At 43.4% G+C, this 16,899-nt stretch overlaps 1 protein-coding gene across 2 annotated transcripts in view; it reads left to right on the top strand.

Annotated features, from left to right (window-relative positions):
- The window catches only part of TRIO (trio Rho guanine nucleotide exchange factor), a 387,461-nt gene that overhangs the window by 263,644 nt on the left and 106,918 nt on the right, over positions 1–16,899 (top strand). For both annotated transcript variants that reach the window (XM_062211811.1, XM_062211812.1), the window contains exons 22-30: positions 4,918–5,112; positions 5,207–5,322; positions 6,086–6,152; positions 6,759–6,868; positions 7,729–7,798; positions 9,095–9,184; positions 11,509–11,601; positions 13,590–13,701; positions 14,995–15,185. In XM_062211811.1, the coding sequence (XP_062067795.1) occupies positions 4,918–5,112; positions 5,207–5,322; positions 6,086–6,152; positions 6,759–6,868; positions 7,729–7,798; positions 9,095–9,184; positions 11,509–11,601; positions 13,590–13,701; positions 14,995–15,185 (1,044 nt within the window). The remainder of the gene's footprint in view (positions 1–4,917; positions 5,113–5,206; positions 5,323–6,085; positions 6,153–6,758; positions 6,869–7,728; positions 7,799–9,094; positions 9,185–11,508; positions 11,602–13,589; positions 13,702–14,994; positions 15,186–16,899) is intronic.

Here is a 16,899-nt window from a genome sequence, read left to right on the forward strand (position 1 = left end):
ACAGAGGCTGATTCTCCTTCTTTAACTCAGAATGGTCTGGGGACTCTTAGAGTTATGCTCGTCACCTGTGGAGTTCTTTGTTCAGAGGTTTTGACTATACATCCTTGGCAGTATTTTCAGAAGTGCCATTCTTTTTCATGATACAATGGCTTTTTAGGAAAAGTCAAAGGTTATTTCATATTTAAGAATAGAAAAATAAGTGATCCAGCTGGATATTTTGAGTCAAAAAGAAGCGTTCCTCTAAAGTAACAAGATTGTCAAACTGTCTTTGACAGCCTATCAAAGAGCAATTTCAAAGTCATTGAGTGACAACACTACTTTGTAACATTGTGAGTCTGCTTTCTGTAACCATTTCTGACTCCTCCCATTGTTCTTGGCCTCCTTCCTTTACCCTCAGCCCTAAAGGGTGCTAGGCCCTGGGAACCAGTGGTCTCTGTTCTGCAGGATTGCGCAGTTCAGTGGGGCTGCAGAGAGACCCAGGCTGGGGCACCACAAGAGGACCTGGCCTTGGGTGGATGCTAGAACCCGGGGGGAGGGGGTGCTCAGGGAAGCTGGGTGGATGGCTGCCCCTGGAGGTGATGAGCACTCAAGAGCTGCCCTGTCCTGCCTCTCCAGGTAAGGATCATGGCTCTTCCATCCTGCAGATGCACCACAACTTTGGCTGTGTGCTTCTCATTATTGTGACTATTTAGCTAGTAAATCATAGTCATTATATGCAGTACATGAGCTCTGTTTTTTCTAGGATTCAATTATGAAGGTATTCAGAAAATGCCCGACAGAGTACTCTGAAGGAGATTTAAGATTTGCTTTTTTCACTACGGCTGCACAATGAGCCTGTGGCCTTAAGGATTCAGTTTTTTATTTTTTTCTATTTCTTTGATTATGCCTATAGATGACATTGTTCAATTATAATTTTATATAATTTTAAGTAAAAATTTACTTTTATAACAATCTCTAGAATTAATAAATAAAATAAATTTGAAAACCCTTATTGTATTTCTCTTTAGAAGACAGGAATTCTCTTTAATAGTGTTGGGTAGCCTTTTGAAAACAAAAATTAAGTTGGATTTATATATCAACAGTGAAAACCTAGAAGTACTAGTAGAGATAACAGAGTTTTTAAATATATGTATATATCCTTATGTAGTGAAGTTTGTCTCAGTAATCCAAAATCCAAACAAAAAAAGAAAAAGATTAGCAAATTTACCTAATCAAAAAATACAAAAATTTCTAAAGGGCAGTCCACCACAAACCAAAAGCAAGTAAGGAAAAATGCTTGCACTCATATCACAAAGGGCTTAGTAAGAACATTTACAAATGAATAAGAGAAAAAAGACCAAGAAAATGGACAAAAGATATTATAGATGGCTTGCAGGAAAGGAATCTTGAGTGGCTTTTAAGCATGTGAGATTGCCAGCTTTACTTGAAATAAGGAAAGTGAAAATCAAGACTACACTGAGTTCATTTTCACCCAGTAGGTTGGCCAAGATCAAAAGTTAAATCACACCAGTGGAAAAGAGTCCATTCCCTGAAGGTTGGGACAGGTGTGAATTGGGTTGACCTCTGTGGGGGTCTCTGGCAGCATCTCATAGCATAATGCACACAGAAAACTTCTGTCTGCCCCAGCAATTCCACACCTTGAAATGTGTGCTCCAGCCTCATGCTCAGACACATGTCAAAGCACAGGTGCTGAGGGTCACTCTTACATGATTGCTGTCAGCAGTGGGAGATTAGAAGCCACAATAAAGCCCACTGGTGGGGAGTTGTTAGCTTATGAATCTTCCATAACAAAGGTGGCTTCAAACATGAGCAAGGGTGCTGCTTTTGTTCTGATAAGAGCATTGTTTATTGTGGGAAACATTAATATACATGTAAGCGAGAAAAATACATGCATTTTTACATGCGTGCACTTGCTTGCACATGCGTATGCAAGTATGTAGGGTGACCCTAATGTTGGGGTTGATGACACCAGGTGGGGTGAGAAGAGTGATTACTTTGTATCCTTTTTTGCCTTTAGAATTTTGAACCCCATGAGTGTATCTTAAAATGTCAGGTTTGGGCCGGCGCCATGGCTTAACAGGCTAATCCTCCACCTTGCAGTGCTGGCACACCAGGTTCTAGTCCCGGTTGGAGCGCCAGATTCTGTCCTGGTTGCCCCTTTTCCAGGCCAGCTCTCTGCTATGGCCCAGGAAGGCAGTGGAGGATGGCCCAAGTGCTTGGGCGCCTGTACCCACATGGGAGACCAGGAGAAGCACCTGGCTCCTGGCTTCAGATCAGCACGATGGGCCAGCCGCAGCGGCCATTGGAGGGTGAACCAACGGCAAAAAGGAAGACCTTTCTCTCTATCTCTCTCTCTCTCACTATCCACTCTGCCTGTCAAAAAAAAAAAAAATCAGGTTTGTAGTTTAGTAAATTCTTGAGTTTTAAGTACTTTAGTTACAATCAGTTGCTTATGGAGCCCCAACCCTGTCCTCAGAACTGGTGCTGGGCACGTGGAGGGCCTGCTAAGGTAGACAGACAGACAGTAGCATGGTAAGTAGATAAAATGTATCTACATAGACATGACAAGTAGGAAGAAAAATAAAGGCATAGTGGAAGAAAAGGCTACCTGCACTCTTCTGCAGAGCCAAGGAAGGCCTTCTGGAGAAGTGTTTTGTCCCCATCTGAACAGCAGACTTTCTTTAAATGTGTGAATGAAGTTTGCTTCTGGAAGACTTACTTCCCCAGGCTTGGCTTTTGGGAAATCTCTGTGTTGCATCTACACTCAGTGTCAGCATTCTGGTGCCACCTCTGGTGCCACCTGCTGGCACCTGGTATGTTTCCTGGTGTGTGTCCTTCATAGACAAACACCTTCCTCAAGCCTCCTGCTGATGAGTGTTTTCTGTTTTATGGGCAAGCTGCAATATCTTTTTTTTTTCTTTTTTTCTTTTTTCTTTTTTTGACAGGCAGAGTGGATAGTGAGAGAGACACAGAGAGAAAGGTCTTCCTTTTTGCCGTTAGTTCACCCTCCAATGGCCACTGCGGCTGGTGCATCGCGCTGATCCGAAGTCAGGAGCCAGGCGCTTCTCCTGGTCTCCCATGCGGGTGCAGGACCCAAGGACTTAGGCCATCCTCCACTGCCTTCCCGGGCCATACCAGAGAGCTGGCCTGGAAGAGGGGCAACCGGGATAAAATCCGGCGCCCCAACCGGGACTAGAACCTGGTGTGCCGGCGCTGCAAGGTGGAGGATTAGCCTGTTAAGCCATGGCACTGGCTGCAATATCTTTTCTATCTTATCTTCCATGTCCCTAGTGCTTAGAACACCGCATGCCTTTCTTAGTCCCTAAAAACACATACATACAGCTCCACAGTGCCCTCTGCAAATGGCGCTTGTGATAGACAATAGAGATAACTGAGTAAAACAAGCAGATATCCCTGGGCCATGGAGGTGACATTCTCACAAGAGAGACAGACAGGTTAACAGATACACAACTATGCGTCTGTAAGAGGGCTGGAAGACAGTTCCTAGGTGGTCCAGGGTGGGCCTGTGAAGCAGCCGTGGAGATACCATGCAGACGTTCGAGGGTGCAAGCCTCATGAACCAGAGGTGTCCTCACAGCCAACTTCACAAGTTGTCCAGTAATCTCTAGCTCAAAACTTGCATTTTACAAACTAAGATAATTTTTCTGGGTTTTGAACTCTCTCTTTTAGGGATTTTTAAAGCCAATTTCCTGAGTATTCATCATAAAGAATTCCTAGTAAAACCTGAGAAAGGCAAATTTCATAGTAGAAGAGTAGTTTACTTAATTGGAAATGGCAGGGAGCCTGGTACCACAGTAATTAGTGAAATGGGTGTGAGGAGAAGGTCTGTTGAGAAAAAAATCGATGCCAAATATATCCATATAACCATTGCTGTATAGTCCTCCTTAACTTTGTAAAAAAGTCATGGTTATCCTACTAAAAGATCTTTTCCATGTACATAGGGAATACTCTCTTTGAGGCAGAGTTCTCACGTAGGCATGAAATATAAAGTACCTTTGGCTGGTGCACTTCTCTACTGAGAATCATTATTTTTAAAAATTCTTATAAAGATTCTGGGTTTTTTGTTTTGTTTTGTTTTTTGTTTTTGAGAGAGAGAGTTACAGACAGAGAGAGGGAGAAACAGAGAGAAAGGTCTTTCAGCTGCTGGTTTACTCCCCAAATGGCTGCAAGGCTGGAGCTGAGCTGATCCAAAGTCAGGAGCTTCTTCCAGGTCTCCCACGTGCTTGCAGGGGCCCAAGCACTGCTTTGCCAGAGCAAAGCAAAGAGCTAGGTCAGAAGACGAGCAGCCGGAACATGGACTGGAGCCTGTATGGGTTGCAGGCACCACAGGTGGAGGTTTAGCCTACTATGCTGATGCGCTGACACCTCCACTGAGAATTTAAAAAACGAAGTGGTGTGTGATACAGACACTTCCTCAGGGATGCAGTAGAGTCCCAGCCATGGGGACAGTCTCTGCCACTCAGACTTTAGGAAGACTGAGAAATCAGGTGGCTGCTTGCCCTGGGCACATAGAATACACTTGGCTGCAGCCAGGACCTCTGTGGCACAGCTGAATACCCTACATTCTTCAGAAGAAGAGAGCAGCTGAACGGTACCAAGCACATTCTGAATGGATGTTTGCTTCTCTTGCTGAGCTCCTGATGTAGACATTGTTGAAAGGTGGTCTACTTTTCTTCTGTGAGGTCCTAAAACTGCCGTTCATTGTGAAAGAGCTGAAGAAAAAGCAGTGTAGGATCAGAGTCATGTGCTGGAGGGGCACGGGCCTTCCCTTTAAGTTTCTACTACCCAAATCTCCTCCTGTCCAGCCCTCAGAGTTGCAGGCAGGTCGCCTCTGTGTTTGGATTTGTAGCAGTCAACTTCATTTGCTTCACAATACTTTCCTGTTGTTTTTTGCAGCAAACCAAAGAGAGAGTGAAGCTATTGATACAGCTGGCTGATGGCTTTTGTGAAAAGGGGCATGCCCATGCAGCAGAGATAAAAAAATGTGTCACTGCTGTGGATAAGAGGTACAGAGATTTCTCTCTGCGCATGGAGAAGTACAGGACCTCTTTGGAAAAAGCCCTGGGGATTTCTTCAGATTCCAACAAATCGGTGAATTGCTTTGTGCAAACTGAATAATCAGTCTTCTTCCTCCTGTCCTCTTTGCTACTTAATTAACGGTGTTCATTGCTCTCCTGTTCCACAGAGTAAAAGCCTTCAGCTCGATATCATTCCAGCCAGCATCCCTGGGTCAGAGGTGAAACTTCGAGATGCCGCTCATGAGCTGAATGAAGAAAAACGAAAATCTGCCCGCAGGAAAGAGTAAGCCAGCCTTTAAGAATGAAGGGAAGGAAATGCCATTTGGACAATTGGACTTCTCTGTCTGCTTTGAAATTAGAGGCACTGGCACGCTCTGTTGCTCTGGGCTTACTTTCTGCAGCATGGACTGTGCTGTGACCGTAGTCGTCTTGCCACCTGGTTTAGAGAAGGGTTTTGTGGTTTTATTTCTGTGCCTCCGTTCCATATGGGTTTGACAAATTGCCTGTCATTAATAGATGGTAAGACTAAAGAGAGGACATTTAATAACACAAATCTGGGAGTTTAGAAGTTGCCAATTAGTAATCTTTACTATGTCTAAATGAAGACAAAAGGCTGCTCTAACTCAGTAGTTCTCAGCTGCGAATGGTTTTGTCCCCGGGGACATTTGGCAGTGTGAGGACACATTTGGGTTGTCAGACAGTGGGGAGCAGGGAGAGAGCTGCTGTTATCTGATGGGTGGAGACCAGGGAAGCTGCTGAGCATCCCACACTGCACAGGACAGACCCCTACCACCCGAGTCTCCTGGCCCAGGTACCTGCTGGTATGAGAACCTCCGATGTGTAGGTACCTCTGTGAAAATTTTTCCAAAGTCCTTTTTTTCTCTTTGAGTTAGTGGCTGGATAACAGTTCTCTCTGTTCTTGTTTTAATTCTTCAAAACCATTACTTTAGTACCAATGCATTTAGACCCTGCTCCTTATTTCATAAATCCATAAAAGCAGATAATATAGTCACCACGCCTCCTGATTGTGTGTTACTGTGTTCCAGGTTCATCATGGCTGAGCTCATTCAAACTGAGAAGGCTTATGTAAGAGACCTGCGGGAGTGTATGGATGTAAGTACGTTTTTTTGTTTTTGTTTTGTTTTTTGCTTTTTTATTTATATAGAGTGTAACCTTGCTATTTTATTCTTACTGACTGGTAATTAGCATAACCATGGTGTTTTTGTTATTTTTGAAATTTAAAGTGTGCTTAAGCAGCCAGTTTAGTGTCTCTGCATTTCTGTGAAGTTCTAGGCTTCTTTCCGCTCATGACAGAGATGATGCAGCAGTAATCCTCTCAGCCTGTTTGTCACATGACGCCCTGGCCGGAGCTCTCTGTGGAGGGTTTTTCAGCAGCTGCCCAGAAATGCGCCTACTAATTATGATTGAAACGTACACATAGTGGTTCATGAATATTTATTGGACCTTGTGGAGTAGGATCATTCCAAAATGAGGCTAGGAATAACTTGAGAGCTGAAATGTGTAGAAACTCCTTAAAGGTTTGGTAGCAACTGAAGGGCTTTTTAAAAAAGAATCTTTTCATGTTTTATATAAGGTTCCATTCTTCATATTTTCATTTACACATTAACTCTGAGTGTGTGTTTACACATGTCAGAGGTAGCTGTTTCTGAAACATGCGGTGTTGTTTTTTGTCTGATCCCCCTGTTCCCTTCTGGCCAGACCTACCTGTGGGAGATGACCAGCGGCGTGGAGGAGATCCCACCTGGCATTGTCAACAAGGAGCTCATTATCTTCGGAAACATGCAGGAGATCTATGAGTTCCATCATAAGTGAGTGGCTTTCCCTTTGGGGAGTGGTTACTCTTAAAACCCAGGTACTGTGCCCAAGTTTCATGGTGAGAAATTCAAGTCTGACGCAAATTTCTTTCAGTGATTATGTTGAAATCTGAAGGGAGCTTACCAGTCTTTGAAAAACTGACATTCTAGAGACTTTGCACAGACTCAGCTTTGTATTTGGACTTTTTTTCTGCAGAAATAACGCTAGGAAAGTGTTTTTGTAGGAATTCTACCTTCTCTCCAGCTGAGTCATTAGCTGCCATGTCAGTTACTTCTTAGGGATAAAAGAAAGAAGAGTCCCTGATGGGACCACAGAACAGTGTTGTTTCTTCTTTCAGAGTAAGAGGGAAACAGAAACTGAGGAAGGATCAGATGTGTAGAACGACCAAGATAAAATGCACTTTCCAAAAGTGCAAAAGGAGGCACATAATTTTACTTTAAGATCTTAAAAACAGCAGTGTCAGGAGCTCCTGTAGGTTGAGCTTGGGCAGCCCAGTAGCTGCTGGTATGAAGATACAGAAGCCAGAGCTGGTGGGGTCTTCTCAGTTCTCTGCCCCCAGCCCAGCAAAAGGCATAAGGATGCTAAGTGGATTTTCCCCCTACTGAACATTAGTGTTCCTGAATTTGATCCTTGGCTTCTTAACTCTAGCCTTTTCCTAGAGCTAAGCTGCTCTAGTGTTTGAAGGCATAAACTGGTTAGAAACTCCAAAATCTCAATAACTTAGCCCTAGATAAGAGCTACTTACTTTAATTCTTAAAATCCATAGGGCACACAGCTTTTTCAGTTTCTGACATATCCACCTAGTAATGCTTTAAAACATCCTCCCTGCATGACAATGTTTTTGTTTTTGCAGCATTTTCCTGAAGGAGCTGGAAAAGTACGAGCAGCTGCCAGAGGATGTTGGACACTGCTTTGTCACTTGGGTAATGATGCCTCACTGCTTGTTCTGTGTTATGTGGATGCACTGACGAGAGGGGAGATGTTCATTTCTTTTCTGTCAGATAACAGACTTAACCTCAAAGAATGGCTTTCTCCAACTCATTGTTAGGTTGAGTTTTTGTTTTTTTTTTTTTTTTGTTTGTTTGTTTTTAAGATTTATTTCTTTACTTGAAAGAATTAGAGGGAGAGAGAGAAAGAGGTATCTTCCATCTTCTGGTTCACTCCCCAAATGGCCATAATGGCAAGAACTGGACCAGCCAAAAGCCTGGAGCCAGGAGTTTCCTCTGGGTCTCCCATGTGGGTACAGGGGCCCAAAGACTTAGGCCATCCTCCACTGCCTTTCCAGGCACATTATCAGGGAGCTCGATCAGAAGTGGGGCAGCCAGTGCTCAAACTGGCACCCATATGGGATGCTGGATGGCAATTCAACCCACTATGCCACAATGCCAGCCCCATGGATGGGTTTTTATTGGCCATAGTGATGGCTGAAATAGAACACTGAGTGTGCCAGGCTTCTACTTGACCTGAGGGGCTGATCAATAGGTCAGTGCTTAGTCTTGCCAGAGGGTCACCCAATCCAAAATGGAGGCAGATGAGTAGAGCAAAGATTGTGCTGCCAAAAGCCTGCAGCTGAGGTTTGCCCCTGTGGGAGGAGAGGGACAGTTGCCCAGCCCAATTGCCTGGGGAAGAGACTTCTGGAAATGTGTGGTATATGCAGGATATTTCTCATTTCAAAACTTTCCTTTTTTATTTTTAAAGATTTATTTATTTTTTTAAGATTTATTTATTTATTTGAAAGTCGGAGTTACACAGAGAGAGAAAGAGAGGCAGAGAGAGAGAGAGAGAGAGAGAGGTCTTCCATCTACTGGTTCACTCCCCACACGGCCACAACGGCCAGAGCTGAGCTGATCCGAAGTCAGGAACAAGGAACTTCCAGGTCTCCCACAAGGGTGCAGGGCTCCAAGAACTTGGGCCATCTTCTGCTGCTTTCCCAGGCCATAGCAGAGAGCTAGATCGGAAGAGGAGCACCTGGGACTAGAACCAGTGCTCATATGGGATGCTGACACTTGCAGACCAGGGTTTTAACCCACTGCGCCATAGTGCAGGGCCACCCCAAATTTTCTTCTTAAGATAGAGTTTCTTTGGTTTAAGTCTGAAATTTTCTTTATCCACACAGCTTCTTTCCTGTATGAAAGTTTGTCATGCTGTGATTTGTGGTGGTTTGAAAGAGATATTCTAATTAATGGAGTTTTGTTTTTCATTTTTTGTTCTATTTATAGGCAGACAAGTTTCAGATGTATGTCACATATTGCAAAAATAAGCCTGATTCTACTCAGCTGATACTGGAGCATGCAGGGTCCTACTTTGACGTAAGTAATTGATTACTAAAGACGCTGTGACATTTTCCAGTTCTGTTTAGTATGTATGAGATACGATATTACTCACAGCTTTCACCCAGTTGTCAGTGTGGCATTTTATTTTTGTGTTTATCATGTTTATGTTATATTTTCTTCTGTTTTTATAAGATCCTACTCAAGTACTGAAATGTTTGTATGTGTGTATACAAGAGTATTTTGATTAGTTTCTGGAAAATGGAATTAAAAATGCTTATTTTCATACAAAAGTTTTTTTTTGGAAATCCATGTAGTTTTTTCCTATTCTTCCATGAATTTTTTAAAGACTCTCTCATATGCATAGATTTTAAATTTTTTTGCACCAAGATAAACTTAAATTTTTAAAATTCTATTTTCCATGAAATTTCAAAGTACATTTCTATATGTCATTACTTACTATTTATATGTAGTCATTAAGATTTTTTCATGTACCATATGCATATAAGTGTGCACTACTAAACTGAGCCTGTTTTCTTCTGTACTTCATGTACTTTCCCTATTCTAATTCTGTGATGGTATGACTTTCCAAAGGATGAGCTAGTAAAATTTTACAAATAGCTCTGTTAACACCTGGTACCCATAAGAAGATTCAATAATTTACGTTTTCATTGGAGGAAATGGTGCTTCAGGTCGGTTGCTTTTTGAGAAATGTTGCAGGGAGGTTATTTTTTGAAAGGCAGAGTTACAGAGAGGCAGAGGCAGAGAGAGAGAGAGAGAGATCTTCCATCCACTGGTTCACTCCCCAGATGGCTGCAACAGCCAGAGCTGTGCCAATCCGAAGCTAGGAGCCAGAAGCTTCTTCTGGGTCTCCCACATGGTACAGGGGCCCAAGGACTTAGGCCATATTCTACTGCTTTCCCAGACCATAGCAGAGAGCTGGATCAAAAGTGGAGCAGCCAGGACTCAAACAGGCACCCAAATGGGATGCCGGCACTGCACGTGGTGGCTTTATCCGCTATGCCACAGTGCCGGCCTCATGAGGCACTTTTGAATGGTGTGTATGCTGAGCTGCGTGAAGCTTTGAGGGTGTTGGGCTTGCTCCTGTCTTTAGGTTATGAGTTGACAAGTGTGATAACCTGTTCTCTGAGAGTCTGGAAAATTAGAACAGACTTCAGTTTCTATCTTTGAGAGGAAGCCCTCCAGGGAGATGACTCTTTGTGGTGGTTATTCTCATGAGCAGCAAAGATGTACCATTGCCTTTGTGAATGCGGAGCCCTCTCCCTGCCCAGTACTGCCTTTCCCTTTTAATATTCCCCATGGCCCTGGATCTTGGACACCAGCTGAAACCCACACCACACAGGGTTAGACTTCTTAAGGATTAAGCAGCGAGAAATGTGTGTCACATTTAGTGTTCAGATTCAAAGCCATTTTTAAAATCCTAAAACCTATCTTTAAAAATAAAGGAGATCACACTTTTCAGAGATTTTAGAAGTTGTGTGCCTTCAATATTTATTGTCAGTGATTTTAATTTTTTTATAGGGTTTCAGTTACAACTTCCTCCCTGTCTGAGATGTCTATTAACCATCAGTTATAGGCAGCGTTGAACATCTACCAGTTGCTCATTTCACTCTCTGAGCTCTGTTGCAGGTGCTTAACATGGAGTGGTGAGTAGCGCCACTCATGGACAAGGTGGACAGGGCACTCACCTTCAGAGTGGGGAATGCTGACAGCCAGCAGCTGTTGCCTGTTGATGACATCATTGCAGAGTGCCCAGTGGTGACCATATCATTAAATGTGCCACTGACCAGTACTGTGGGTCCTCCCCTTCACCCTGCTTTTTCACAGCCCAGGGTAAAGTTTTAGAAGTGAAGGTGTTTTAGTTAATGAATTAACAGCCTTTTGAGAAAACAGATCTCCATTATTTCAGTTGGATTAAATACTTTTCAGTTATTTGGAAAAGAAATGCAGTCTTAGAGCCATTTTTTAAAAATAGTGCTACTCGGGCTGGCATTGCGGCATAGCAAAGTCATTGTCTACGATGCTGACATCCCAGATGGGTACTGGTTCAAGTCCCAGCTGCTCCACTTCTGATCTAGCTTTCTGCTAAGGCACCTGGGAAAGCAGCTGAAGATGGCCCAAATCCCTGGGCTCCTGCCACCCATGTGGGAGACCGGGATGGAGTTCCTGACTCCTCGTCTCAGCTTGGCACAGCCCCAGCTATTGCTGCCATTTGGGGAGTGAACCAGTGGATGGAAGATCTCTGTCTCTGTCTTTGTAAATTTCTGCCTTTTAAGTAACTAAATAAGTCTTTAAAATAAAGTAGTTCAGCTATATGATAAAAGTTTTTCTTTTAAATACAGGAGATCCAGCAGCGGCATGGATTAGCCAATTCCATCTCTTCCTACCTTATCAAACCAGTTCAGCGAATAACAAAGTATCAGCTCCTTTTAAAAGTATGTATGGAATGTCTTCAGCCTGCAGAAGTTTATGAGTTATGCATTCCTATTTTGACGTTTTCCTTATAGTTATGTGCATTACCCTGAATTTTAATAACACTTGGAAGCTTTCGTTTTTATCTTTTTTTGATTCATTGCCATTTCTTGCTTTGCCTTATTTGTCATTGTAGCAGTTATATCAGCTCATATCCCTTGTTTTTCACCTGAACTGCCCTGATGGACCCAGGTCCGTCATGAGATAGGAACTAGATGTCAGTGCTTGTGGCTTTAATACCTGGCTCCCAGTGATGGCTTACTGACTGTGGGCCAGCTGTTGTCTGCTTTCCATATGTCACTGTCACAGCACTGCTAGTCTGTGGACAGGTGTGGCAGCCAGCCTCAGAGGGTGAGGAGTGTGCCCAGAATGATCACTGATGCATTTTCTGGGCTGGGCTTTGAGTCCACATCCGGCAGATGCTCAGGTTTTCCGATGAATCTACAAAGACCCTGCATGCATGCAGTTGGTCCAGTACCCCACACACCTTATGGAGCATGTCAGACGCTCAAGTCATAGGTATTTAAGTCAAACTGACGTCTACTTTTTCTTGGTTGCAATTATCATTAAAATCACGCTTGTAAAATCTAAGAATTTGTGCTAACACTTGTCCTAAAGGCATTATTTGTCATTAGTACGCATTTTCATTGCCTTGACTGGTGATGTTTACTCAGCATCAGGATGTAGACTTCCTCTCTTCGTCCCACAGCAGTGTTTCCTGAGTCCTGCTACGCTGTAGGTGTTGTCTCAGGCACTGCATCAGGAGGATGTGATGTGATTTTCCTTTTTTTTTTTAATTTATATGATTTTTCTGAATACAAAAAACATTCAAAAGCCAAAGTTAACTAAAAAATCTTCTTTATTCTTTGTCACGAAAAATCGAGAAGCAGTATGAAATGGCTGCGTTGTATTGTGAAAATGGTACTGTTAGGAACAAGCTCTCCTGTATCATTGATTCTGTGTTCATCCCTGCAAACATGAGTAGCTGCTGTGAATATAAAATAAGTCAGGAGGCTAATCTGTCATATTCAGATCTGCCCTTTGCTTTCACTTCTACAAAGGCGTTTTGTATCTTGGTGTATGAAGATTTAAATATTTCGTTTCTAATGTGGTTCCACTAAGCTGAGCCTCAATTTATAAAACCTACCATACTCTGCCCAGAGGTGCTTCAGGGAACAATGATAAGCTGGCTTGAACCTCCCAGTGAGGAAGGTTTCCTGCAAGTGAAGTCAGTCTCAACACAATTGCATTTTGCCAAGCTGCTTAGAATCATAGATCAACACCATCTAGTTATGAGTCAAGGTGCTCGGCAGGTCACTGAGTTACTTGAATCATCCAGGAAGAAGCCAGCACTGACTGCAAGGTTATGTCCCTCTTTGTTGAACACGAAGACACGAAAGACTATTGTTCCTGACTGATACACCTTAGAGACACCAGCATGTGAACTTACTCCTGTCTTGTCTTTAGTAATGGGTATCACTCCAAATAGCTCTGAAATGTAGGCGTACACTTAGAGCTCCCTGGGTAAGTGTAGTCCAGCCACCTGCTGCATGGCTTTGACTGCTCCAGGTTAGATAGGGCTCTGCAGTCCTGGCACCAGAGTTCATACTGATGCCCAGATCGTGTGGTGAACATGACAACTGCACTGTAGCGTGGCTGTCCGCTCTAACCAGTGGCTGATGATCATTGCTGTCCTAATCACATATTTTTATGTATTGTTTTTAAGGCATAGTAGTTGAAAGGTCTACTTATTTCATCTTAAAGTATGATCACATCTAGTTTACCTGATGCCATCCACAGTCATTCATCTTCTCTGAGACTGTATGCCCAATTGACCATAGTCTGTTTTCATCTTGAAAACCGTGGATGTCATAGGTGCCTTAGTTTCTGCAGATAGTGTTAGCAAACATTTCACAGTCTTCCTCTGGTTCACAGTTTTGGTCTTTTACAGGAGCTGCTGACGTGCTGTGAGGAAGGGAAAGGGGAGATCAAAGATGGCCTTGAGGTGATGCTCAGCGTACCCAAGCGAGCCAACGATGCCATGCACCTCAGCATGCTGGAAGGTACCAGCACTCAGTACTTCCATCAGTGCTGTTTCTAAAAGGGTTTCTCGAACCCTAAAAATCTTGGCTTTACACCTCCCTCTTTAGTTAGTGGTTAAGAGTTTAGATATGAATATCTTCTTTTTAAAGAAAGCCACTCGGTGTTACAAAACTTTACTCTTACACAGCTTCTATACTCAGAATTATTTCTAAGAAATCTTCTGCCTCAAATGCTTTCACTAGCCTGTGTCATGGTCATGGGTAACACTGAGCAATATGTTAGAGCATACCTGCTATGGTGAATGAGTGACAGACTAAAATGCCAGGCCAGGCAAGACTGATTGTTCTTTGATCAAAAATGTGGAGCTAGTTTGGCAGCTCTCATGACATCATCAAGGACTCAGACTATGCTCTGTCCTTGATGTCACCCTGTTGGCACCATCCAGCGTGTTTTAGGACCACATTACCATTCCATCTAGTGGGAAGTGAGGGAGAAGGACAGGAGGGAGCCCCCAGACAAACAGGAGACTACCAGTGCCACACACTGTCCTACTCACTTACCCAGGACAGGGGTATGAAGAGGGCTAGGTGTGAAGAGCCCTAGAGGGAGCTTATGCAGTAGAGAAGAAGGTAGGGTGGAAGTTGGGATCTATAGCAGCCTCACCTAGATATGTCTTTGCTAAGCCTTTGCAGTGATAAAGCAGGCTGCTTCCACCAGGACAGGAGGAGCCTGAAGACCAGCAAGTGGCCAGAGCGAGAGTGACTCAGTGCAGAGGTCTCCAGACTCTCAGAGGATGAGCAGCTGGGAAGAGCCCCAAGAAGGCAGACCACACAGGCCCTTGAAGGCTGTGACTTGAGCAGACTCACTGGGAAGGGTGTCCTGGGCTGAGGAGGCAGGAAGTCAATACCCTGGGTGGCACGTAGATCCACAGGAGAGTGGTGAACCCTTCTGGACAGAAAAGGGGGCTTACATGGAGGAACCCTGAGGCCATGTGGGGGCAGAGAGAAGGAGGGAATTCAAGCAGGTCTCAAGTGGTGTGAATGCCAGCTGTAGGGGACAGAGCTTAAAGGATAAAGCTATGAGGAATCCCTGAGTTTTTGAGCAAGGGAACATATGTGTAGTGTGTAGTTTGAGGAAGAATCTTCTTAAGGGCAGGTCAGCGATGAAAAGTCAGGGGATAGTATGGAAAATTCTTCTCCAAGGCCCGTTTAATGGGCATTTTACAAACATTGAAAGAGTACTGATGCTTTCTTGTGTATCATTTTTTTATTTGTCTTTTCAATTGACTTGCCTTCCTTTTTCTCATATTGTAGGATTTGATGAAAACATTGAGTCTCAGGGAGAACTCATCCTGCAGGAATCCTTCCAAGTGTGGGACCCAAAAACCTTAATTCGAAAGGGTCGAGAACGACATCTCTTCCTTTTTGAAATGTCCTTAGTATTTAGTAAAGAAGTGAAAGATTCCAGTGGGAGAAGCAAGTACCTTTACAAAAGCAAATTGTTTGTAAGTATAGGTGTTCAAACTTGTAAGTCTAAAGGAAACACGGTTTTAACCTTTTTGTATGTAGAGAAAAGTTACTGTTTATGGCCTTCAGCTTAACCTCCCAAACTGTCTTAAAACGTTTGAACTGTGATAACATTTCCGTCTTGTTCTGCTACCCCTGAGTTCACTAGAGGGAGCACTGGAGTCTCGTTGGCTTAAGGGGCTTGGTCCTTTCTAAATCCCACAGCATCCACCAGCAGGATAAAAAAAAAAAACAAAACATTTTCTAAGTAAACTTAAGTAAACTTAAGCCATTTGTCTCCTCTGTGACTCAACTAGCCTTATCGATATATTGACTGTGATTAAGCTCTCCTACATGATCATTTTTTACCCATCAACGTTGGATTATATTCAAACAGTCTTAATGGGTGGTTCACTGTAACTTAATGATGGAACTTGAGTTTTTTCATTAAAATCAAATGCACCAATAAATTTGATTTTTAAAATAGCAAAATATCAGAGAAATATTGATAAGCAGAAGTGAAGTTTGAATGACCCACAGCCCCACTTGTGTGGAAATAGCACCCTTGAGCTCTGGCAGATCCAGCGTGCATTTTAGTTCTTAATTTAACCTATTGATGTATTCTTGGCAGTGGAAACATCCTTGGCACCATTTTGTTTCTGCACTGTGCCAGCTTTCCCAGATGGCCTCCATAAAACCGTGTGTCTGTTCCCAGAAAAGACTGAGGCCAGGCTGTTCCCTGTACTTGCCTGTTCCCTTAGTGGGGCATCTCCCCTAGGGGGGCTGTTAATGTAGACCTGCTGAGCAGGGCCAGGCCGAGTCATGAGACTGAGGAGGAGTAACCACGTGAGAAAGAAGAGAAAATGCTATCAGGTTCTTTATGGCAGATGCCTTGTAAATGTGGGTAGATGCTTAGAATTTGGACAGCTTATGTACTGTATATCTGTATAGTAATCTAACTCTCAAAGTAATAAATACTCCTAAGTACAGAAATCATCTTAATAATCTGAAATTTGCAAGTTCAGACAAATGGTGGTTGTACCCGTTTCTCTGGCTGACCCCCTGTTGGAGATTATCTTTTGGATCACAGCTTGCCTTACATCATTTTAGATCACATTCTGACTGCAAAGAAAAAATGCAACACTGCTGGCTGGTAATTTCATGAGCTGGCTTTATCCCGCCTCTGGAGACCAAGCTGGTCTGTTTTAGGAGCTGATCCATCTTCACTTAATTTATCTTCTAAAAGTTAAGATTCCCTCAGGGACCACCTCTGGAGCTGGAGATTGTGAATCACTTCCTTGGCTGGAGGGAGAATGCCCTGGGGCTGCTCTGGAGGTTGGGGACGGGGGTGCTGAAGTGTGGGCCTCCTGCTCTCCCCTGTGGTCTGCCTGTGTCACAAGAAGGATTCTGTCTCCATGCCTTCAATGTCACCAGTGAAATACTAAAAGTTAATGCCATTGACAAAGAAATTGGAAAATAACCTAGCTGTTAAAACATGCTCTGTTTTCTGTGAAGCTAAGTCATTCATGCTGAAAGCTTACAGTTGCTGCACCATTCTGGAATGCATAGTAGGCTCGCTTTGTTGCTTTGTTGATGAGACTGAAGATGGCCAGGCTTTGATTGTTCAGGCTCTCAGATCTTTTGGCTTTCCTTCCTCTGAGTCTTCTGCTTGTTGACCTGCATTGGCATTTCCAGTAGAGGAGCTCGGAAGAA

Source organism: Lepus europaeus, chromosome 15, assembly GCF_033115175.1.
Source record: "Lepus europaeus isolate LE1 chromosome 15, mLepTim1.pri, whole genome shotgun sequence".
Classification (NCBI taxonomy): domain Eukaryota; kingdom Metazoa; phylum Chordata; class Mammalia; order Lagomorpha; family Leporidae; genus Lepus; species Lepus europaeus.